Below are 21,758 nucleotides of genomic sequence, written 5' to 3'. Positions count from 1 at the left end.
ACTGGAGGGAAAATCATATGTGGGGAAATGCGAGAGAGTAGGAAATTGACTGCCTTCTTATACGCTCTAATTATCAAAGTGTTCAAACAACTTTTAATTAGACAAATGTGTACACCATCTGTATATATCAGGAGCGGTGCACCAGGTGGTTGAAGTTGCCGAAGCTGTTTGTTCGTGGTCGATTGTACTAAGCCATTTCCGGTTAGGCTTCCCGCGCTCTGTCCCATGCAGCTGGACTTCTGGAGAGCGGCGACTCTTACCGCGATTCTTACGGCGACAAAGCAAGCGAGCGCATTGCGAAACTTTGCAACCTTGCTATCAAAGAGCACGTATCTGGAGAGCAGCTTTGCTACTTGCGACTTGCGACTTGCGCCTTGGACTCTTTTGCAATATTGTTTAGATACAATATTATCAAGGTAAGCGTAGGGCAAATGCTACTTTGTGGGACAAGCCACTTACATTTTCACTGTGGTAGACAATCCCGTTGCGGTTCTTACTGTAACGATGAACGCCCCGGATAGGTAAGAGCGCCCCTCCGCTCCTGTTTACTCTTTCGTTGTTGCTGCGGCGGCTCGTCGAGATATATCGTCGCGATAATGCAAGAGCTTGGTTTTCTGTCAACAACCGTTCTCTACTGCTAAAGTTGTCTACGACGCAAACCCACACCATACAATCAATCGGCATCATGGCCATGGCTATCAGCAACGATGGAGCTGACCAGCTAAATAGATTCGAGCTCTTCCTTCTTGGACCCGATGAGAAGAAATGCCAGGAGGCTGCCGATACTCGTGCGTTTTCACCCCATCTATATTTACCGCCATGAGCTTGGGAGGTTGAAGCTGATTTGAATAAAGGCACCCCGAATAGCTCGGTCTTCACCTTCAACAAGGAGGACCACACCCTCGCAAACATGTTGCGCTCGCAGCTCTTGAAGGATCCGCATGTCATCTTTGCAGGCTACAAAGGTTCGTTCCCCCCTTGTCCCCCATCAGACTCACAGATGACTTGGTCGGATTGGTGTTAACTATTATCATTTCAGTCCCCCACCCTCTCTTTGCCAGCTTTGAGCTCCGTATCCAAACCGATGGCGGAATCACCCCCAAGGAGGCCCTCGTCAACGGCTGCAAGTCTCTTGTCGGCGACCTTGAAATCTTGAGCAGAGAGTTTACCAAGGAATACGAGTTGCGCAAGATGGTTAGTGGTGATGGAACCGCTGCTGATAAGTGATGGGCAACCAATTTTAGCTATGATGCATTGCAGCTGGCTGGCGTTTGACGGGATAATTGCATGGCTGGCGTTCAAACAGGATGGCGTTCAAAGAACAACGAAAGTTCGGGGTGGAAATGCGTGCGGTTCTTGCAATTAGCGCTGTATCTAGTAGTCACCTCGTTGATTATTAGAACTGGCTAATTCTCCAAAATCGGCTACTTGTTTTTGACTTGACCGTGATCATAAGGAAAGGCTTCGTGGCGAAAAGAAATGTGGATGCTGTGGTAGTTTCGACAATCATGCACATGACCCCGATGATCATATATCCAGGCACCCTCCTCCAACTGACGACAAACAGATTATCCAAACCTCAATTTGCAACACCAATTGCTAAGGAAAATACAAATATCACAAACGCTAATAATCTGGCCAAGAAAATGTCATATGGAAACATGTATGGACCCAGAGCCGGAAAAATGCATGAAACCTTGTTCCTTCGCGTAGAAATGGCAGAATATATTAATAGTCCTGTTGAGCTTAAAATGACGCCACCTAATGCGCGACATGCAACAAAATTGGCAGAATCCGCAGTAGAATCAGATTTACTTCCTTGAAAGGCGGTTATAAAGTCTGAACAAAGACATTTACGACATTCTAGGGAGTAGAGGGCTTGCGCGGACAATTAAAAGACATGATTCTTTGTCAACGTGACTTTTTGCAACAGAGTATATTAGCCAGACAAAACGCGGATGCGGTTAATAACAATGAGCTACTCCCAGCCCTCCAATTGCACTAAAGCCACCTTCCCCAGCCTCGCAACTAAACACCTAAATAGGAGAGCTAGCTAAAAGATTCAAGTGAAAAGCGATCGTCAATCGGGGCACTAGATCGCTCGGACATTTGTACTTCGTATGCACATGCAAGTATTTAGGTACTTGAGTACAAATACCAGCCTCAATCTGAGTTTGTGGGGAGGAAGCCGAGGCATCCCTTTTCCCCACACTATCAACCCCCGCCCGAACCAAGTTTACAACTCTACCCCATATGTAACTTCTTTAGTACCAATTAGCTATCTTCCCCTGATATGTCTCCTCCTCCTCCTTCGTCTTCCTCATTCAAATATAAATTACTTCCTGGTACCATCAATTTCCCACCTTGAAACGCAGAGTCCCTAGCTTGGCGTCCGTCCTATCCATTCCCTTCCCAACCGGCAACCAACAACCAACAACGACACAATGGCAGGCCAAGGCCCCATCACCACTCCCCTTACGACCCTCCTAGGGATCCAACACCCGATTCTCCTCGCGGGAATGGCACGCACCAGTGGCGGCCCCCTCGCAGCTGCAGTATCAAACGCTGGAGGCCTGGGCTGTATCGGTGGCCTGGGCTACACGCCTTCCCAACTACGAGAGATAATCCACTCCCTAAAAGCCTCCCTATCCTCTCCCAATCTCCCGTTTGGTGTTGATCTCGCGCTCCCAAAGGTCGGCGAGGGCGCGCGGAAGACGAACCACGATTACACGCACGGCCACTTGGACGAGCTTATCACGGTCACCATCGAGGAGGGCGCAAAGCTATTCATTAGCGCTGTGGGTATCCCGCCTAAACATGTTATTGAGAGATTGCATGATGCGGGAATTCTGATTATGAATATGGTGGGACATCCCAAACATGCGAAGAAGGCGCTAGATGCGGGCGTCGATATTGTGTGTGCCCAAGGAGGAGAGGGAGGTGGCCACACAGGGGATATCCCGAACTCGATATTGATTCCTTCCGTGGTTGATGTCGCCAGGGGTTACCGGCCAAAGATGTTGGGTGGACAGACGGCGATGGTTGTTGCTGCTGGGGGAATATATAATGGGAGGAGTTTGGCGAGCAGTTTGATGCAGGGAGCAGCTGGTGTGTGGGTTGGGACGAGGTTCGTGGCTTGTACCGAGGCCGGGTGCAGTCAACAACATAAAGAAAGTGTGGTCAGTGCTACATTTGAGGATACCACGAGGACCTTGGTGCTCAGTGGCCGGCCACTAAGGTGCAGGAGAAATGAATGGGTTGATAAATGGGAAGCACAGCCTGAGAAAATCAAGGAGTTGACAGAGAAGGGGGTGGTGCCAATTAATTACGACCTGGAGAACGGAGAGGATGTTGATATTCCCCATTTGATGGGTGTTGTGGCGGGTGTTGTTCAAGACATCAAGCCGGCCAGGGAGATTGTCGATGAGATGGTAGGAGAAGCTGTGGATATGTTGAAGCAGGCTCAAACTTTCTTGGGAGGGGAAAAGAGTAGACTATGAGGAGCTATATGAGTAGGCAAGGTAGCTATGTCCATAAGCCAGTTATATCCTATTAGACAAAATACAAATAATCTATCTTAACCAATTTCCCAAGCACTTATTATTGTTTAGAAAGGGATGATTCCGGTAACATAGTTTCGGTTTGGTACTCTATATTTCATCTAAAGTATTTCCCACGCCTAACCCTCAAACAACCAGCAGCGAGCACTTCGCATGCTTATATAACGCCGATTATCTCCCCTGCATCAATACAGTAGCTATTCGCCTTATACATATAACCCAAATATATAATGTTCAGCCAAAGTTTGGTAGCCTTGCTGGAACGAACCCATAGTTCACGTTCTCCTTAGATGGATCCTCAATACTAGCATATTGTGTTTTGGACGTAGTTGGATCACCATTGCCACATGGGGCATGTTTCAGTGTAATATCCGTCGCTGGTGGGGGGGTTTCAATCACATCAGCTGCATCTTTATCCTCTGAAAAGTTTTCGGTGGTTTCCTTAGCATGAAGTCCACGCTTGAAGGCTAATTTCGCGGCAGCTTGTCGTTTCCTCTCCACCTCCCCATCCTCCTCCAACCGAATTCTGTCTTCCTCTTGCTGCAGGTCCGTCAACGATGGCGTTTCAACTGCATCTGGAGATAAGGCACCAACAACTTCTAGTAGAGATGCTTCCGAGTTCGTACGATACCCCGCTAATCCTGGTAGTGACTGGGATGATGCTGCCGTTCTCGATAGATTTCGGGAAATATTCCTGGAGCCGGCCGGCCTCTTTCCTTTGCTACTGCGCGTCTTCCCACTGCTCCTGTCATCTGTGGTCGGATTTGTCGGATTTGTCGCCCTTCTTTCCAGCACCATGGCAAATTCGTCCGGCAACGGCACCGCATCATCCTCTCCATCGCTTGGAAAAATATCTCCTCGGGAACGAAATGAATCCGACGTCTCACCAGAGCTTGTTGTTGAACTCCGTTGCCTTGCATGTCCCTTGACTACGTTCCGCTCATCATCGCTGAGATCATCCGGTATTAATGGCTCTCCCTCTTCTTCTATAAACTCGTCGCGAAGAGCGCCAGGGTGCTCCTGCAAATCCGCCGCGCTAGGTTTGTATCTCAATGTACCACCAATTTTGAATGGTAGCCGCCCTAGAAACCCCAGGGCACTTGTACTTGGAATGATGGTTGGATCAGGATCCAGACTTTTTCTCGTCGATTTTGATCCTCTGGTGCCATAACTCATTCCTCGTTTCCTCGGGGGAGGCTGAGCGGTACCATCGCCAGCGCCGCTATGGGATCCGCTGCCAGCTAGTAACCTATCCAGCTCGTCATTTCCCCAGCCTCCCAGTAATCCTCCCCCGCCAACACCTTCGTCTTCATTCCAATCGTCATAGAAATCAAAGTTCAACTCTGCCCTTCCTCTCGTGCGACCTCTGTCTCTTAACCTGCGCGCGCGCTCATCGCGATCGGAAAAGCAAGATGTAGTGCATTGCCCGAGGGCTGAGAGTGTGGATGAGAGGCAAGGATAGATGTAATTGTGATGGACGGTCCAGATCCCGGCTGCCGCGTTCTCTGTCGCAGATTCGGCATTTTGCGATATTTGATTCCAAGTCTGCCGGATTCGGGGATCTTCTAGGAGAGCAGCCATTCTGAATTATGGAGATGCCTGGGACGAGCGCGGTCTTGCGTCATGGAACGAAAGGGCTTACAGGTACATCGGGGCGAAATGCTAGGTTTGATTTTGAGGAGAGTATGCGCATGCGATTGAGTGTCTCGAGAGGTTGGTCAATATATTCTGCGCAACAGCCGACATGACGTTTTGGATGGAGGGGACGTCGAGGTTGAGGTTGTTCCAGCTTCACTGATCAAGGGCGGCATTGGGCGTCTGGGGTTGGTTCCAACGCTAAACCGGGAACAGAGGCCACGAATCCATAAGCCGAAAATAAGCCGAACAAGGCTGCGGAGAAGGCTGAAGACCTCGGACGACTACTTGCATGGATGGTCGAGGTGGTATCTCATGCGTTTAAGCTGTGTTATTCGATGCGGAATTTCAAAAAGAGTTGGATCAATCATGCGTGCGCTGTGCTCGAGTTTATATGTCAGAGCACATGTAGGTGTAAATGATGGATCTACGTTAGCAGAGTGAGCAGTGTAGTTATGCACTAAACTTGTTCTTTTAGCGCTGGGGATTATCTTGATCGTTTATTGCATGACATTGTTTGCGCCTGCTATTGGCATATATAGGTACAATTAATGCTTAGTGCCATTGGCGGCCAAGACGCCATTCTCGGCGGCAACATGAGTAGGGGGAGGAGCTGGGCCAAAAGGCTTCGGTCCTTGAACATGCAACTCCTCCTCGGTGTCCTCGTCATATTCTCCCTCCTCACTTCCCTCTTCATCACCATCCTCGGCCTCCTCGTCCTCATATTCGTACTCGCTTTCCGTTCCCTCCATATCGCCTTCAACATATTCTCCCTCCACACTCCCTTCTGCCATTCCGATCATACCACCGGGCACACCCCTTCCTTGCTTCTGCATCTGGTTTATGATGCTTCTCAGCTTATCATTCTTCTTCCGGAAGGCTTGGAGTTCTTCGTTGCATTTGGTGCGCTCTTGAGCCATCTTCAAGATGTTCTGATTGGTCAGGTCATGTTTCCGGGTAAGGTTCACGTTCTCCTTCTCTAGTCTCTTTGTCTTTTTGGACATATCTTCCATTTCCTTACGGAAAGTTAGAAAGAGATCATTGCTATTGTTGAGTGTGTCTTCCACCTACGAGGTTTATTAGAATTAATATTAATTGGTACAAAAGGTAATGGATATGCCATATTCATTTGGAGAACTCTATGCTTACCTGCTTGAACTTCTCGACGTATATGTTAAGCTGATTTCTGAGCTCGTTTTCGGTTTTCGAGAACGTCAGAACCTGTGTATTAAGTGTTTTGGATCGTGTAACTTCCGCCTCTGCAGCCTTTCTCTCGCGGTCGTATCTTGCCATGTTATATTGAACCTCTAGCTCCTTTGCTCGCATGAGAGAATGGAAATGCAGCTCTCGTAACTCGTACTGTTCGATTAAGGACTTGAAGCGTTGTTTGAACCTAATTTCGTAAGCATTAAGCTCTGCATGAAGGGAAGGGACGACGAACAGCTCTTCCACCTCGATATTAACAACTTGGGCCTGAGGATGATCCTTCGCCTCTTGATAGTCTTGAAGCTGCCAAAGTACCTGCCTGAACTTCTCATCCCAAGATTCATGGTTGCTTTTCTCGGCATCCACCATCACCTTGTAGTCGGCCTAAATCAAGCTATCAGCAATCGGGAGCCTCGTGAACACAGCGCCGGGCTACAGTGGCGCACCTTGAGCTTATTATTATCCTTCTGAAGCTCTCTGCAAAGCGTCTCGAGTTTCTGCTTCATGCTAGTTTGCTTGCTCAGTTCGTTGGTCCTTTGGTCCTTTTCCTTCTGTAGCTCGTCCGCACGCTTCTGGTTCTTTCGGCTTTTACGCTCCCATCGTTTCACATCAGTAAGATGTTCGGTGACTCGTTTTTGCAGAAAATCGATCTTCTGCAGGTCGTCCATCTTCGAAGTGAGGTTGTTCAGCTCGCGGTTCGCTCTCTTGACCTCCCGTTCTGACCAGAAGTTAGCAAGATATCTCCGGATAAAGCATCTTCAAACATCCTAGAGGGTTCTGAGGTGCGGGCTTTAGGATATAGCTTCCATATCTAGAGACACAGGGTCGTTGCCTCTGATTATAGCCATAAGACAAGACCATAATTTCCGAAGACGCCACCACTCATTCTACTCGGAAACTTTCCCGCAGCAGCCCGTGGGATTAAAGCAACGGCGAGCACACAACGCCCGCCGAAGGAGACACGCGTTTGCCACCCCCCTCTAGAAAATTCACAGTCATCGGATATCAAAATGGGCAAAACCAACCAATTTCAGCCTCCTGTTCTTTGTCTTCGGCGGCTCCCAGTTCCAACTGCGAGATCTTGGCTGCGATCAACTTCGAGGCTTCATTCGGGTCCGTCGCTTTCTTCTGCTTGCCCTTCTTCGCCGCATTTGCCGTTCCGGACTGCTGATGGGCACCGACATCGTGGTGATGGTGGAGGTGGCCATTCGTGTAGGGTGACTCTGGATGCGCATGGCTCGTAGGATTCGCCGAGATTCTCGAGGTCGCAGGTACAGAGGTAGGAGTGGGATTGACGGCGGTCGACATCGTGCATTGAGGGTGGTTCTGTTGCCGGGTATTGACGCTAGCTGGGCGTGCATGCACAGCTGCTGGATAGGGTGTCTTTGCTACAGTCGCAGTTGAGACCGAGTGGAGCTGGTCCTGTACTGTATACTGTACCCCAAGTCGCGACAATTACACTTGTGTTCCTCGTGCGGTCCTAAGCAAGGCCTAAGTTGTGTCGAGAGGAAGTTGTTGCAAATGAACTTAATTCCTGATCGAGACTAGGGCGGTTCCAGTTCAAAATGAGAACGAGGAGCGGCTGCAGATGACTTCTCGTTCGCAATGACGCAGTGCGGTACGGTTCTCGGTGAATACCTACCTAGAATCCATTTACAGTTACAAATCCGTAGATTGTAGCAGTTAGCAGTATCTATTTGTTTAAGCTCATCATCGCCCATTCCATATGCACCACCTACGTACCTAAGTACCTTAGTATACTGTGGACTTGTCCATTTCGTGCTTTAGGCGAGGCTCAGAATGCCGACGCCGACTCTGCCTCGCCTCCAAACTTGCCTTGAGCCGACATAGGTAGATTTATTATTTCTTGCCCTCGTCCTCACTTCCGACGGGGCTTATTTCTTTGATGCTCCTGGGTCTTCCTAAGGGTAAGAACTCAGCACAGCATGTTGCGCAACGCGTCCAAAGGAGCTCTCCGGAAGGGGGTTACGGAACTGTCAAAATACCCCAAGCCAGGAGACAAAATTCATGGCTTTACTCTCCTCCGCTCCAAGCATGTGCCCGAGTTAGAGTTGACGGCCCTGCATCTACAACACGACAAGACCGGCGCAGACTACCTACATGTAGCCCGAGAAGACAAGAACAATGTGTTTTCCATCGGATTCAAGACGAACCCGCCAGATGACACAGGCGTGCCCCATATCCTCGAGCATACAACGTTATGTGGAAGCGAAAAGTAATTAAAAGTCCTATTTTAGAACGAGCTGTGCTAAGTGACTATAGGTATCCTATACGGGACCCATTCTTCAAGATGTTGCCACGAACGCTCTCGAATTTCATGAATGCCTTCACTGCGTCTGACCACACCTTCTACCCATTTGCCACTACAAACGAGCAGGATTTCAAGAACTTGATGTCCGTTTATCTCGATGCGACATTACACCCGCTACTCAAGCAAAGCGATTTTACGCAAGAAGGATGGAGGATTGGACCTGAAAATCCCACGGTTGCTGCGGCTGGTGATTCTGCTAAGGCAGTTGATTCGAAGCTTGTATTCAAAGGCGTGGTGTATAATGAGATGAAGGGACAGATGTCAGACGCTGGGTACCTATATTATATAAAGTTCCAGGACCACATCTTCCCGGCGATCAACAATTCTGGAGGGGATCCCCAGAAGATCACAGATTTGACATATGAGCAACTGAAGAAATTCCACGCTGAGCACTACCACCCCAGCAATGCCAAGGTCTTCACTTATGGCGATATGCCTCTTGAGGATCATCTAAAGGATGTTAATACTCAACTGAGTGCTTTCACTCGGATCCAAGGGGATCTGGACATTCGGCGGCCTATTGATCTTAGTGGTGGGCCCCAGTATGTGAAGGTGCCTGGACCAATCGATCCGCTGATGGATAAGGAAATGCAATATAAAACTTCAACTTCATGGTTGATGGGGGATACAACCAATATTCTCGAGACATTTTCGCTTGGCCTGTTGTCGGCGTTGCTCATGGACGGATATGGTTCCCCATTATATCGAAATTTGATTGAGGCCGGCCTAGGGACTGAGTGGAGTCCAAACAGCGGTTTCGACAATTCTGGGCGAATCGGGATGTTCTCTATTGGGCTTACTGGCGTCAAAGAAGCCGATGTGCCAAAAGTTAAGGCGGCCATTCACAAAACCTTCCAAGTCGCTCATAGCAATGGATTTGACCGGTCCAAAATCGATGGCTACCTTCATCAGCTGGAGCTTAGCCTGAAGCATAAGACTGCTAATTTTGGCATGACTCTAATGCACAGGGTCAAGCCTCATTGGTTTGAGGGGGTTGACCCGTTTGAGTCTCTGGCTTGGAATGACACTGTCGCGGCATTCGAGGCAGAGCTAGCGAAAGGAGGATACTTGGAGGGATTGTTGGAGAAATATCTCTTAAACGACAATACCCTTACGTTTACAATGACCCCGTCAGCGACCTATGCGGATGAGCTTGTTCAGGAAGAGGCTAGTCGACTTGCCACCAAGATTGCAAAGGTTACGAAAGAGGCGGGAGGCGAAGCTGAAGCTCGTGCGCAGTTGGAGAAGCAGGAGCTCGAGCTTCTAGTAGAGCAGGGAAAATCCAACACCCAAGATCTTTCTTGCTTGCCAACAGTCTATGTGAAGGATATTCCTCGGCAAAAGGAGGTCGTTGAAGTACGGGATTCGAAAATCGATAACGTTAATGTTCAGTGGCGGGAAGCGCCGACCAATGGCCTAACTTATTTTCGGGCTGTCAATACCTTCGAGAATCTGCCAGAGGAGCTTAGAAGCCTTATCCCACTATTTACGGACTGCATAATGCGTTTGGGCACGAAAGACATGGCTATGGAGCAGCTAGAGGATCTCATCAAACTAAAGACTGGCGGTGTTGGTGCGGGATATTATATTTCTCCGTCTCCTTTCGATTTCAAGTCATCATCAGAGGGTATGAGCTTCTCGGGAACAGCACTCGATCGCAACGTCCCCGATATGTTTCAGTTATTGCGGAAACTGGTTCTCGAGACAGATTTTGATAGTGCCGAGGCTCAACTTCGAATCAGGCAGCTCCTACAAGGCTCAGCTGATGGTGCGGTCAACAATATTGCATCATCTGGTCACGTCTATGCCAGGGCCGCCGCCGAGTCAGGGCTATCAGATTGTGGTCGATTAAAAGAGCAGGTCAGCGGACTTTCACAAGTCAAACTCGTCACATCTTTAGCATCCAGGCCCGAAGCGGAAGGTTTATCGGATGTCGTTGAAAAGCTCAAAGCTATTCAGAACCTTGCCTTTTCTGGAACTAACACCTTCCGAGCCGCTTTCACTTGCGGGACTGAAAGCGTTGGGCAGAATGAAGTATTACTTCAAAAATTCCTATCATCTCTGCCTGGTGGCCAATCCTCTCCTCCGATGGTCCCAACACTGGACCTCTCGCGGAATGCTAAGACTTTCTTCCCGTTACCGTACCAAGTGTACTATGGCGCCTTGGCTCTACCTACGGTCTCCTATACATCTCCAGCCGGTGCTCCCCTTCAAATACTGGCACAACTTCTAACTCACAAACACTTGCACCATGAGATCCGCGAAAAAGGGGGTGCATACGGCGGTGGCGCGTATTCCAAAGGAATCAATGGTGTGTTCGGCTTCTATTCGTACCGCGATCCTAACCCGCAGAATACCATGTCCATTATGCGCAATGCTGGTCAATGGGCGGTTGAAAAACAATGGACGGGACAAGACCTTGAGGAGGCCAAATTATCTGTTTTCCAAAGCGTTGATGCGCCTCAGTCTGTGAGCGATGAAGGCATGACACGCTTCTTATCTGGTGTCTCCGATGAGATGATGCAGACGCGTCGGGAGCAGTTGCTAGATGTGACCAAAGACCAGGTCCGAGAAGCTGCTCAAAAATATATTGTTGATGCGCTAGCCAAGAAAGAAGGAAACATGGTTTTCCTAGGCGAGAAAAAGACCTGGGTAGATGGTGAGTGGGATATTAGGGAACTAGGCATGGCGTCCTTGCCCGAGCCGGAGACCCTAGGTGAGGAGGATATTAAACAAACAATGTCGGGGTCGTGACGGAGTGCTCAAGGTCGATATGTACTTTTGTGGGTTACTGTATTCCACTCCATTTCATTTTCCGGCGTTGGATTATGTACTATAGATATACTGTACATTACATAGAACGTTATACCAACACATTCCTGCTAGGTAGTATTTAAATTATTGAAAAGAATATATGTGCCTCCTTATAAGAGAATCCACATTATATTAATGAGAGCCGTTGCTACCCTTTTAGTTCGATGACGCCACAGACCAGTTCTGTCTGAGGTGTCATATTCCTGGAACCGTGGGAATAAATACAGTTTTTCCTTTCCCCCGCGAAATACAATAAAAACTCATTTTAAAATGGCGATTGTTTGGAGTTGTTTTTGAGAGATGTATTATATACCCATCGTCAGTTCCTCCCATGTTGCTCTTTTGGTGTGTTTTTGGATACCGTCTCTAAATAAATGCCACTTTATCTCCTGATGTGAGGTAGCTAACCTAAGTTAGCAGTTTATACGCCTATGCCAGCTATAATTACCTTCGGCATAGCATATATGTGCTTTTGAAGTCGACTATTGACCGGCCCGATACTCCGCAGTATTCACCTGCCCGATTTTGTCCCTAGTTGAACGTATATAGGGACATTAATAATCCTATCAAGCACGATGACAAATAGTTCTAAACCTAATTATGGAGTAGACATACCGCCTCAATGTCCTTCGTATGATCGTCTTCGTAAACCCGTACTATATCATTTTAAAATCCACATACCTTCACGATGGCAGTTCAAAAGGCTATTATTATTCAAGAGCCTGGGAAGGCAATCGTTGTAACTGATGCACCAGTGCCTGTTCTACGCGACGATTATGTTCTCATCAAGAACATAGCTGGTGATATTCAACCCTAAAAGAGTCTTATTTCTTTGGCTAACATAACCGCAGTGGCAATTAATCCTACTGATTGGGGGCATGTGGAACATCTGGCTGATCCTGGTTCGCTCGTCGGCTGCGACTACGCTGGTATTGTGGAGGAAGTTGGCAAAGCAGTCACAAGACCATTTAAGAAAGGAGATCGCATTGCTGGATTTGCTCACGGTGCCAACACTGTGCAGCACCAGGATGGTTCTTTTGCGGAGTATATCGTGGCCAAAGGTGACGTTCAGATGGCTATACCTGAGAACGTGAGTCTTGAAGAAGCCGCTACTTTCGGTGTTGGCATCTGCACCGTCGGTCAAGGTCTATATCAGTCACTCCAACTCGCAATGCCTCATACGCCTCTGTCAGAGCCTGTTCCAATTTTAATTTACGGTGGGTCGACCGCCACAGGAACGCTGGCTATACAATTTGCCAAGTTGTCCGGTTACACTGTTATTACGACCTGCTCGCCGCGGAATTTCGACCTCGTCAAGGCGCGTGGTGCTGACACTGTGTTTAACTACGCCGAGCCTGGTGCGGCATTAAAGATCCGTGAATTAACTCACGATAAGCTTACACTAGTCTTCGATACTATTTCCACTAATTCAAGTGCGGAATTCTGCGGTGAAGCACTTTCCAGTGCCGGAGGAAGATATGCAGCTCTTTCGCCGGTCCAGTGCCCTCGTTCAGACGTGCAGTCTACAGTGACCATGGCGTATACAATCATCGGCGAAGACTTCAACTTTGGTCCCAATCCTATACCAGCGAGCGCTGAAAATCTGGAGTTTGGGAAAATATGGTTGCCATTGGTGGAAAAGTTGATTGCAGAAGGGAAAGTCAAGGCCCACCCGCTCAAAGTCGGAAAAGATGGGTTGGAAGGAGTCTTGGAGGGTATGCAATTCATGAAAGAGGGCAAAGTTAGCGGCGAAAAGCTGGTCTATTGGGTTGGAGAAACTCCGTGACTGGCCCGGGCATACATGGCAATGCCCCCGATATCTTCAGTTGTCGAGGAACGGCTTCCTCTGAGCGACAGCGTGTCTTCACGGTCAAACAAACACTCCAGAAGATGGCTTGTTTCATTTCCCTGCAAGATGGACTGTCTCCTTCGTTCGTAGCAGACAAGGCATATTTTAACGACCTTTCCTGTCAATTTACCGGGTAAAATAATAATAAAATATTGAAACGCTACCAGATCGCTCATCATTAGAAGACCGAAATTGACAATTGGGACTCTCAACATTCCTAAGCAATCCCACTCTTCGGTTCAATCCGAAGTCAACTGACGTATCAGCAACTCTTTCCCATTAAGGGCTTAGACTAACCTTCTCTTCGTGACCCACCTCCATTGCAGAACCCATAAACTTCGGCTCATCTCGATCACTTTTAGTCCAAATACTATCCTCAAATTGGTAGAGATCAGGCGAAAAAGCTTTGGAAAATTCTTGAATAGCCATGGAAGGGCGGCCATATCTGGTGCATCGTTCGGACAAAGGATAGGGCAATTCGGAATGCGTAGACAGCGTGTACAAATCAGTGTTTGGGTTTGTAGCTGTAAGTTTTTGCATGTCGCGCTCGTTAATTATTTTGCTAGACACGACCAAGGCTAGTATCACGTGATGTATTTATTTCGGTTTCCTCCAAATTTCCTACAAAAGACGACCAGTTTCGAAACCAAAACCACATCGCGCGACGATGATATGCGCTTGGGATATGAGCACGATATTGCGCATGTCAGCCTTATAGGTAATGTACAACCAACTAGACTTGCGAGGAAACCCGCAATCCTAATCATTTTTTAACCTGTCGAGGTGTCGTCCACCAAATAGCGCTACGAACAGATTCCAACGTCTCCAGTGCTTTCCATCGCTGGTAGATCACAAGTCATGCCTACGGGCTAGCGCGAGATCAAACCTGGGCTCCTGAGAAACCTGGCTTCGGCCGTGTGTTTTGAGGAGAGCTATCTCCGTCTTATTTCAGACCTGTCTTTCTCTGAGTTATGGGATGGCGGACTAAAGATGAGAGAACATGCAAATGGGGCATCCCTAAGTTAGTGCGGAAGTAGAGGGGGAGTGCTTGGAACACAATGGATGAGGTTGTGGGTATTCAGGAACAGGCAACAAGACGGAAGCTTCTGGATAGAAGGCTGTCCTGTTGGAGACTACTGTACCAAGTATCTGTCAGGACTCTACTTGTATGACGTGTGTTGTTGAGTCTCGAGGAGATTGAGATTGGATTCTTGTCCTGTATTGGTCGCCTCACAAGTGATCTGCGTCGGAATTCAACAACTGGGTTAATACTGTAGCTAATGGTGTTTCGTAATGCCTATTGCATAGGCTCTGGTGGCTTGCGACAGCGTATAACGCAAGCATTTAAGACATTTAGGCATGCTGTGCTACTTGAAACCCTAAAACTGGGACTATTACGCTATTCTTGTCCTATTGCCCTCAGGGCTCGCTCGCTATGTCATTGCCGTCGAAATGCAGGTACAAGGACGGGAGGCCACGGTGACTCGCCTCCATAGTATTTCGTAGACTCAACAACGCGTGAAGGTGGGATATAGAGCGGTTTTGTTATTGTTATTCTAGAGTTAATATAATATCAACCGCACATGTAAAATGCGCTCTTGTCAAAATGCGCTCTAAAAAATAAATGAAAATGGCGCAGCTCATCCAGCTCACCAATTACTTCGTCTTGATCACGCATGACGAGTTGCGCGGTTTTCGAGCTGCCAGGGTGCTCCGCGGCTAAAGAGTACTAGCGCCGTCTGCCCTCCACCACATCAATTTTTCATATTCTCCCCCGCCAACTTCACAACATCGCCCCCTTCTAGAGCTTCAACTTCAGCTTCAGCTTTCCGGAGTAGCTCTTTGCCATATCGACACTGCATAGCGCTACTTGCCGCCAACGATACATCCTCTCGTGGCCCAAGCCCTACCCACCAACTCAATCCTGCGATACCGGTAAGTTTCGCCTCTGCTTTGCGAAGTATACCGCCTCGTCGCTCAATGCCCCGCCACCAGTGCATCGCGGTGAGGCAATTTTCACATCTGTATCTGACAGCCACGTCATCTAGACAATCCAGGATTCTCGGAATCGATTTTGACTGCCTTTGGTCACCTCAAAGGCAACCCCCCCAACACGGCTCCAGCAGCCGCAAGTCTAGTATCTGATCAAGATTACTCCCTACGACCCAACCGGGACATCCTCAACACCCGCCCACCTCCTTTTGCTGCAATCCGTACGGAATCTTGAGCGCGCTCTGTTCGATTCCCCCTACTACAGCCCCATCCCGACCCCAACCTCTCAGCTGCCGCATAGGACGGGTTTAGAGGTTCTTCCTCTCGCCGAGGGAGAGTCGAGCCGACCTCGTCAGATCAGTACAGGATCTGATCGATATAGACCCCCTTAATACAAGCATCTAGAATATACGTAAGTCCTCCATGCTGTTTATCCGTGTCTTTTCAGAGCGCTAACGACCCCCAAGCGAAACAATCCAAACAATCCACTATCCTCGACCGTTCTCGAGGATATGTCACCTTCCGCCACTGAAACCATTACAACCACCCCAACACATCTCGATTCATACTTCGAAAATTCGAAGTGTGCGTATATCGAGCTCAATGGCGCGAATATTCCCAAACAATTGATTGAAGATGCTCTGAAGACGAGAGTCGAAGACATTGACCATGACTCCTGCGAGGCCGGCGATGAAGACGCGTTCTTCGTAGCGGATCTTGGCGAGGTGTATCGGCAACACATGAGATGGAAGTTGAACCTACCAAGAGTCCGACCATTCTATGGTGAGATCATCGTCCCAGTGGCCGTATGAATGCTGCTAATGCTGACATAGCCGTCAAATGTAACCCTGACCCCCAAGTGATTCGCCTCCTGGGGGAGCTTGGAACTGGCTTTGACTGTGCTTCCAAGGCAGAGATTGAACAAGTCCTGAAGATGGACATTGAGCCTGAGCGAATTATCTATGCTCAGCCCTGCAAGACAAACTCTTATGTCCGCTACGCTGCCAGCCAAGGAGTCAAGCAGATGACATTTGATAATGCGGACGAGCTCTATAAGATGAAGAAGCTCTATCCCGATGCAGAGCTCTTCCTCCGCATTTCGACTGATGACTCGTCGAGCCTGTGCCGCTTGAGTTTGAAGTTTGGAGCTACTTTGGACACAACTGACGAACTTCTTGCTCTTGCTAAGGAGCTGCAGCTCAATGTCGTAGGCGTCAGCTTCCACGTTGGCTCCGGCGCTTCTGACCCGCTCGCGTTCCTGAAGGCGGTCCAAGATGCTCGGATGGTCTTTGACCAAGCCGCTGCACATGGTTTCTCGTTGCACACTCTCGATGTCGGCGGGGGATTCTGTAGCGAGACTTTTGAGGAGATGGCTGCCGCTCTGAGCGCAGCATTGGATGAATATATCCCGGGCCACATCCGGATCATCGGTGAACCAGGGCGGTACTACGTTGCCTCGGCCTTCACTCTGGCATGCCATGTCATTGCTCGGCGCACGATCAGCGACCCTCCATCCACCGAACAGAGCCATATGCTCTACTTGAACGACGGCCTCTACGGCAACTTCTCTAGCATCATGTTCGATCATCAGAATCCTATCGCCCAGGTTCTCCGATCAGGCCGCCAATTCTGTTTCGACACGATTGCTTCGCGGGAATCAAGGGGTGGAACCGAATATTCCATCTGGGGCCCGACATGCGATGGCATTGATCGTATCACCGAGAGCATCCGCTTCGATCACACTCTTGACATAGGCGATTGGCTTTACTTTGAGAACATGGGCGCCTATACGAAGTGCTCCGCCACTCGGTTCAATGGCTTCTCGGACGCACACGATGTCATTTACGTTGCGAGTGAGCCGGGCGCCAAGGCTTTGCTAGGGATGAAGTAGGGTTTTGGCCTACGGTTCCCAATCCACCGCATTTTTGGTGCACTTTCATTTTGTTTTGGTATTTCAAAAATACGAGGGGATGTCTGATGATAGAAGTTTTACTTTTCAGCTGTTCAGCTTGCACGTACATAGATACACACGTTCCTTGATTCGGATAAAGTACATAGATTAGTGGATATAATTTTTATAAGACACTGCATTCTATTCTTGTTTCTCACTTGTCTTAAGAGTGGCGATGATGCATCTAACATTATGCACATGCTACTCGTTTGACCAATCAATACATCATGGCCAAACATTGACTCCTTTCTTCCCATATGTCCGACATGTCCACTTGTAGTCGTTGGCTCGAGGTTACCATTGCATATTCTATGTGCGTGTCTGCCTTCCCATGTACGATGTACGTATCTACCAAGCACCTAGGTATGAATGTGTGTATGTCACATCAACGCCGTCTAAATTACCGCACCATCTAAATGCCCAATAATCCGTTGACTACAAAATAGTGTAGTATGTCGTCGCCTCACAATTTGAGCCAGTAAGAATTTCTTCTATCCTGTCGTCTCGTCTCCCATTCCCTAACGTTTTCCTCGCCCTGCCACCTATTAACCCCTAGCCCTTCATCAGGCCTTAGGAGCACTGTCTAGCGGAAGGCTTTGGTTTTCCACAAGGCGCTAGCGGGGTTAGACAGCGTAAAGTTGATCGCATGGTATATCTACTGGTTTTCCTGGCATCGGATGCAACGTAGTCAGATAGAAGGATATCGATGCCGCGGTCAAGTTTTCATCTATCTAAACGCTGGTTTGCGACTTTAGGGGATGATATCATGGACGAGGTAGGATTCCAAGGGTTGGCAATGGACTTTGAAGAGTCACTTCCGATCTGGCCTTCGGCACGCGTTGACTCGGATTTGATGACAGTCATAAAATCGCTGTTGGCATTAGACTCTCGGGACCAAGTTGTGGGATGGATGTAAGGATGGTTTGATATTGACGACGATGGAAGCTTAGGATCTTCGAAGTTCGTATCTTCAAGATCCGAATCCTTGGGAGGCACATATGGAGTTTGCTTGCTAGTTTTCCGATTAGCTGGTGCAGGCATCTCGAGCTCTCCGGCTTCCACTTCTTCAGTTGCTTCATCTGTTGGTATCTCAATTCCTTCGGCAGTGCGGATAGGTATGTTTAGTTCGGCATGATACGGACAAGGCGGAGTTGGATCCAGAGCTTTACGCTTCATTTCCATGGTTTGGTAGAGATGGATTCCAGCGTACGAGTCGGACGCAGCGTAGCGGATTTGGGCAAGATTGAGAGCCTTACTCCAATCACTGGACCTGACATCGCCGCCTTTGAATATCGGGAGGTGGAGATGCTCTTGCACCTGGATAGCGAGCGAGATGAGCTTCTTGTTAATTTGTTTGAACTCTTTCGACTCGGAAAACTTCACAAGCTTGTAGAGATGGCTGAGCTCGAATAATCCTTTCGATTCTATGTCGAGATTGTTCTTTATCCGTGTGCAGTCCCCTTTGATGGCTACGCCAACTTTAGTCACCCCTGGATCCTCCAAGATCCTCTTCAGAGACGGGGCAACGAGGTCCTTTTTATCAGTTCCGGTGAAGAGGGCAATATGAAAGAGTGCAATCCGGTCTTCGCTCGCGATCTGTATCAAGGATACATGCTTCTTCGGTCCTAAACTCTTATGGGCATTGTGGAGCCATTCGATATCGAACCCGATAACCTTCACATCCTCGAAATAGTTCTTCAGCACGCGTTCGGTTGTATTCTTACTCGTGCAGTAATGGACTGTTACTTTCGTTGGGTTCCCATTTTTATCCAGCGTCGGCCCACGATATAGAGTATGAGACCAGTACGAACTTGGGGATTCGGCAGGGGCATTTTTGGCAGCTCGAAAGAGTTCTTCTGTCATTTTCCAAGGAGAGACTTGTTCGGGAAGTACAGCGTATTTTTGATCTTGAAATGCATCGTCTTGGATGTTCGGAATCACCGGGGGAGTATCTGCTGAATTGTCGACACCAGGCCGAGTCTGTTCCAGCTTTTGGGCCTCCGCCAGTGTAGAAACCGTTGCGGGTTCCGGAACATAATAGTATTCTGTATCCGACCGTGACAGCAATTCCTGTTCTACTCCCGCAAGAGAACTTGTATTCCGTCGAGGTGAGCCAGCTCCCGGGCTGGGCTTGAATACGATTCCGCGACTTGGATGCCATGCTTTATGCTGGGTAGGCAACATCCTAGGTCGAGCAGCATTGGAGCTATTCGAAAAGGAATATTAGTACTGGTATGATAGGCAGTGCTAATAGCAAAGAAAAACCTACATAGCCCGTCTGCCTTTCATCATTGCACGCGTCGTGGTTAAAGTGGCGGATACAAAAGAAAGGAAGTATGAATTCAAATGGTTCTCGAAGGTTATTGCGTTGCAAACAGGTCGTCGAAGCGTCTTGCCCAGCGTTGATGCTCCATGGTGACTTGGGAGCATGACGGTATCCTTGGTGGTGACGGCGAAAGCAAAGCAGACGCGACGTGAGTTTGGCTGTGCTGCTGTTGTCGGTCTGTCTCGGTCGGGTTCGAGGCCGGTGCAAACCGAGCAAACTCGGGAACCTGAACTTCGACAACGACAAGAAGGCAACAAATATCGAAGAAGTGCGTCCAACAACTCAACGTCCCAAAGTATCATACCACATCTCCGAATGTTGGTTGCCCTTCTGAATACTATTCACTCTGAAACTCAACCTCTTCTTTGTGAGTGTTCTCTCTTTGTACATGGCATTATATTCGTGCTATTCGGTCTCACGTGTTTGCACTGATCTATCTGTTCGTGGAACGGGCTCCCCAGTCAGATATGATATGATTAGCACACATAGAGGCCTTGGGGTCTCGATACTATTAGATATATAACGTCGCCATTAAACCCTTTCAACTAACAGCTACTCCTAGGATCGACTCTGCACGGCTTATCATGGCATCTCAATTACTTCCCCTCGGTTTGTTCTGCCGTCTTGTATGACCGGATTCCTGCTAATACCCAAACTAGAATTGATCGATAAGTGCGTGGGATCAAAGATCTGGGTCGTTATGAAAGGCGAAAAGGGTATGTTGCCCTCACTTGGTCACTCCATAACGCATAACAGCAGCATTGTTAATCTGTTCTCTTGCAGAGTTTAGCGGCACCTTACTCGGGTTTGACGACTACGTCAGTAAGTGCATAGGAATTTCCACCATTGTTAATGTTATCTAATCAAACTATAGATATGGTGCTTGAAGACGTAACTGAGTTGTAAGACGCCTATGAAGACTTTGGGTGCTAATGGCGATGCTTACAACGTTTGCAGCGACTACTCTGGAAACCACACCAAACTCTCAAAGATACTCCTTAATGGGAACAACATCTGCATGGTAAGATGCATCATATATGATAATTGAGACTGTCTGACACTCTGACAGTTAATACCTGGTGGTGAAGGCCCAGTGGCAGCAAGTTCGTGATGAATGTGTTGAGGTTGCTCTTGCATGAAATGGCCGGAGGAGGCGTAGGGAGTGGTTGGTTGCTTTCAAGGAAAATTCAATAGCAAACTAAAATAACCAGTTTAGTCAAATTTGTAGTTTTCGTGCCTATCCAGCTATGAATTTCCGTACCGAAGTCTGTTCGATTATGGCAGGTGATCAGGCTACGGCTAGGTTCACCAGGGGTGTCCGAATTCGTAGCAACATCAAATAATAATTAGAAAGCAACAGGACGTTTATTTGTTATTGACTTTATCCTTCTATAAGCTTATTTTGTAACTGGATGTTGTAGTTAGCCAGAATTAAGGATATTGAAATTCGAATGTGTCTCGAATCCTGACACTTCTCCAAGGAGAATATGGGTTACTCATACAAGGTCCGGGCCCTGCGCGCGAACAGCTCCATCAACTGCAATAGCCGCGGCTTGCAAATTTTGGTTACTCTCATTCTCATTCAGAATCGCTTGTCGGGCTACGATATTGGCGGCTTCTATTACTACTTGAGCACGGTGGAACGTATAATTTTCAATGGTATACTGAGTAAGGCAGGCGAGAAAGCCCCTATGAATATAAGGTAGCTTTAAACGCAACAGGTCATTAGAAAGTAGATAGAAGGCATAAGAAAGTTAGAGAATGGTGTAGCAGTAAGATAGCAAGATCGTCAGCTCGAGAACGGTTAAGCGCCCCGAGTTGCTACTTTAAGGTAAGAAAAGGGGGGCAGGTTGCTCGTACTTGTAGCGAAGGTTAGTCTATACCTTACCTACTAGGTACCTAGGTAGGTAACTACATACGCCAAGCCGTATATAATGCACTAACACTTGGATATTGTTCCAAACTTTACTTCTAGAATGAATCTATCTAAGCTGATTATCACCCAATCCCCCACTATATGTGGGAGATTCTAAGTCTAACCACTTATTTAGAATTAACCACGGCTGGAGGCCGTTAAGGCTCCTAGGTGCTTG

The 21,758-nt window shown here is 48.2% G+C and overlaps 10 protein-coding genes across 10 annotated transcripts; 7 read left to right on the top strand and 3 right to left on the bottom strand.

Moving 5' to 3' along the window:
- Positions 1-685: 685 nt before the first annotated feature.
- On the top strand, positions 686-1,227 carry BP5553_01188 (RBP11-like subunits of RNA polymerase; the record flags this gene model as incomplete). Its single annotated transcript, XM_032009811.1, has 3 exons — positions 686-788; positions 855-965; positions 1,040-1,227. The coding sequence occupies 3 exons, from the start codon at positions 686-688 to the stop codon at positions 1,225-1,227; spliced, it is 402 nt and encodes a 133-aa protein (XP_031873865.1).
- A 287-nt stretch (positions 1,228-1,514) lies between these two features.
- Positions 1,515-1,823, top strand: BP5553_01187 (uncharacterized protein; the record flags this gene model as incomplete). The annotated part of the gene is made up of 1 exon (XM_032009810.1): positions 1,515-1,823. The coding sequence occupies one exon, from the start codon at positions 1,515-1,517 to the stop codon at positions 1,821-1,823; it is 309 nt and encodes a 102-aa protein (XP_031873864.1).
- Positions 1,824-2,444: 621 nt separating this feature from the next.
- On the top strand, positions 2,445-3,500 carry BP5553_01186 (uncharacterized protein; the record flags this gene model as incomplete). Its single annotated transcript, XM_032009809.1, has 1 exon — positions 2,445-3,500. One exon carries the CDS (start codon positions 2,445-2,447, stop codon positions 3,498-3,500), a length of 1,056 nt encoding a protein of 351 aa, XP_031873863.1.
- Positions 3,501-3,794: 294 nt separating this feature from the next.
- On the bottom strand, positions 3,795-5,141 carry BP5553_01185 (Uncharacterized protein; the record flags this gene model as incomplete). The annotated part of the gene is made up of 1 exon (XM_032009808.1): positions 3,795-5,141. The coding sequence occupies one exon, from the start codon at positions 5,139-5,141 to the stop codon at positions 3,795-3,797; it is 1,347 nt and encodes a 448-aa protein (XP_031873862.1).
- Positions 5,142-5,743: 602 nt separating this feature from the next.
- On the bottom strand, positions 5,744-7,709 carry BP5553_01184 (Uncharacterized protein; the record flags this gene model as incomplete). The annotated part of the gene is made up of 5 exons (XM_032009807.1): positions 5,744-6,262; positions 6,345-6,588; positions 6,637-6,785; positions 6,848-7,119; positions 7,427-7,709. 5 exons carry the CDS (start codon positions 7,707-7,709, stop codon positions 5,744-5,746), a joined length of 1,467 nt encoding a protein of 488 aa, XP_031873861.1.
- Positions 7,710-8,347: 638 nt separating this feature from the next.
- Positions 8,348-11,487, top strand: BP5553_01183 (LuxS metallohydrolase; the record flags this gene model as incomplete). The annotated part of the gene is made up of 2 exons (XM_032009806.1): positions 8,348-8,637; positions 8,685-11,487. The coding sequence occupies 2 exons, from the start codon at positions 8,348-8,350 to the stop codon at positions 11,485-11,487; spliced, it is 3,093 nt and encodes a 1,030-aa protein (XP_031873860.1).
- Positions 11,488-12,235: 748 nt separating this feature from the next.
- BP5553_01182 (Protein TOXD) lies at positions 12,236-13,333 on the top strand (the record flags this gene model as incomplete). The annotated part of the gene is made up of 2 exons (XM_032009805.1): positions 12,236-12,347; positions 12,399-13,333. 2 exons carry the CDS (start codon positions 12,236-12,238, stop codon positions 13,331-13,333), a joined length of 1,047 nt encoding a protein of 348 aa, XP_031873859.1.
- Positions 13,334-15,026: 1,693 nt separating this feature from the next.
- Positions 15,027-17,279, top strand: BP5553_01181 (Uncharacterized protein; the record flags this gene model as incomplete). The annotated part of the gene is made up of 5 exons (XM_032009804.1): positions 15,027-15,079; positions 15,130-15,331; positions 15,432-15,609; positions 15,806-16,171; positions 16,222-17,279. 5 exons carry the CDS (start codon positions 15,027-15,029, stop codon positions 17,277-17,279), a joined length of 1,857 nt encoding a protein of 618 aa, XP_031873858.1.
- Positions 17,280-18,062: 783 nt separating this feature from the next.
- BP5553_01180 (uncharacterized protein) lies at positions 18,063-19,631 on the bottom strand (the record flags this gene model as incomplete). The annotated part of the gene is made up of 2 exons (XM_032009803.1): positions 18,063-19,545; positions 19,609-19,631. 2 exons carry the CDS (start codon positions 19,629-19,631, stop codon positions 18,063-18,065), a joined length of 1,506 nt encoding a protein of 501 aa, XP_031873857.1.
- A 618-nt stretch (positions 19,632-20,249) lies between these two features.
- Positions 20,250-20,776, top strand: BP5553_01179 (putative u6 snrna-associated sm-like protein lsm5; the record flags this gene model as incomplete). The annotated part of the gene is made up of 6 exons (XM_032009802.1): positions 20,250-20,274; positions 20,325-20,381; positions 20,449-20,487; positions 20,540-20,567; positions 20,623-20,686; positions 20,735-20,776. The coding sequence occupies 6 exons, from the start codon at positions 20,250-20,252 to the stop codon at positions 20,774-20,776; spliced, it is 255 nt and encodes an 84-aa protein (XP_031873856.1).
- Positions 20,777-21,758: the final 982 nt, after the last annotated feature.

Source organism: Venustampulla echinocandica (assembly GCF_003357145.1).
Source record: "Venustampulla echinocandica strain BP 5553 chromosome Unknown scaffold_0, whole genome shotgun sequence".
In the NCBI taxonomy this organism is placed as follows: Eukaryota; Fungi; Ascomycota; class Leotiomycetes; order Helotiales; family Pleuroascaceae; genus Venustampulla; species Venustampulla echinocandica.
Note: the sequence above shows the minus strand (reverse complement) of the source record. Positions and strands in the feature narration are given on the sequence as shown.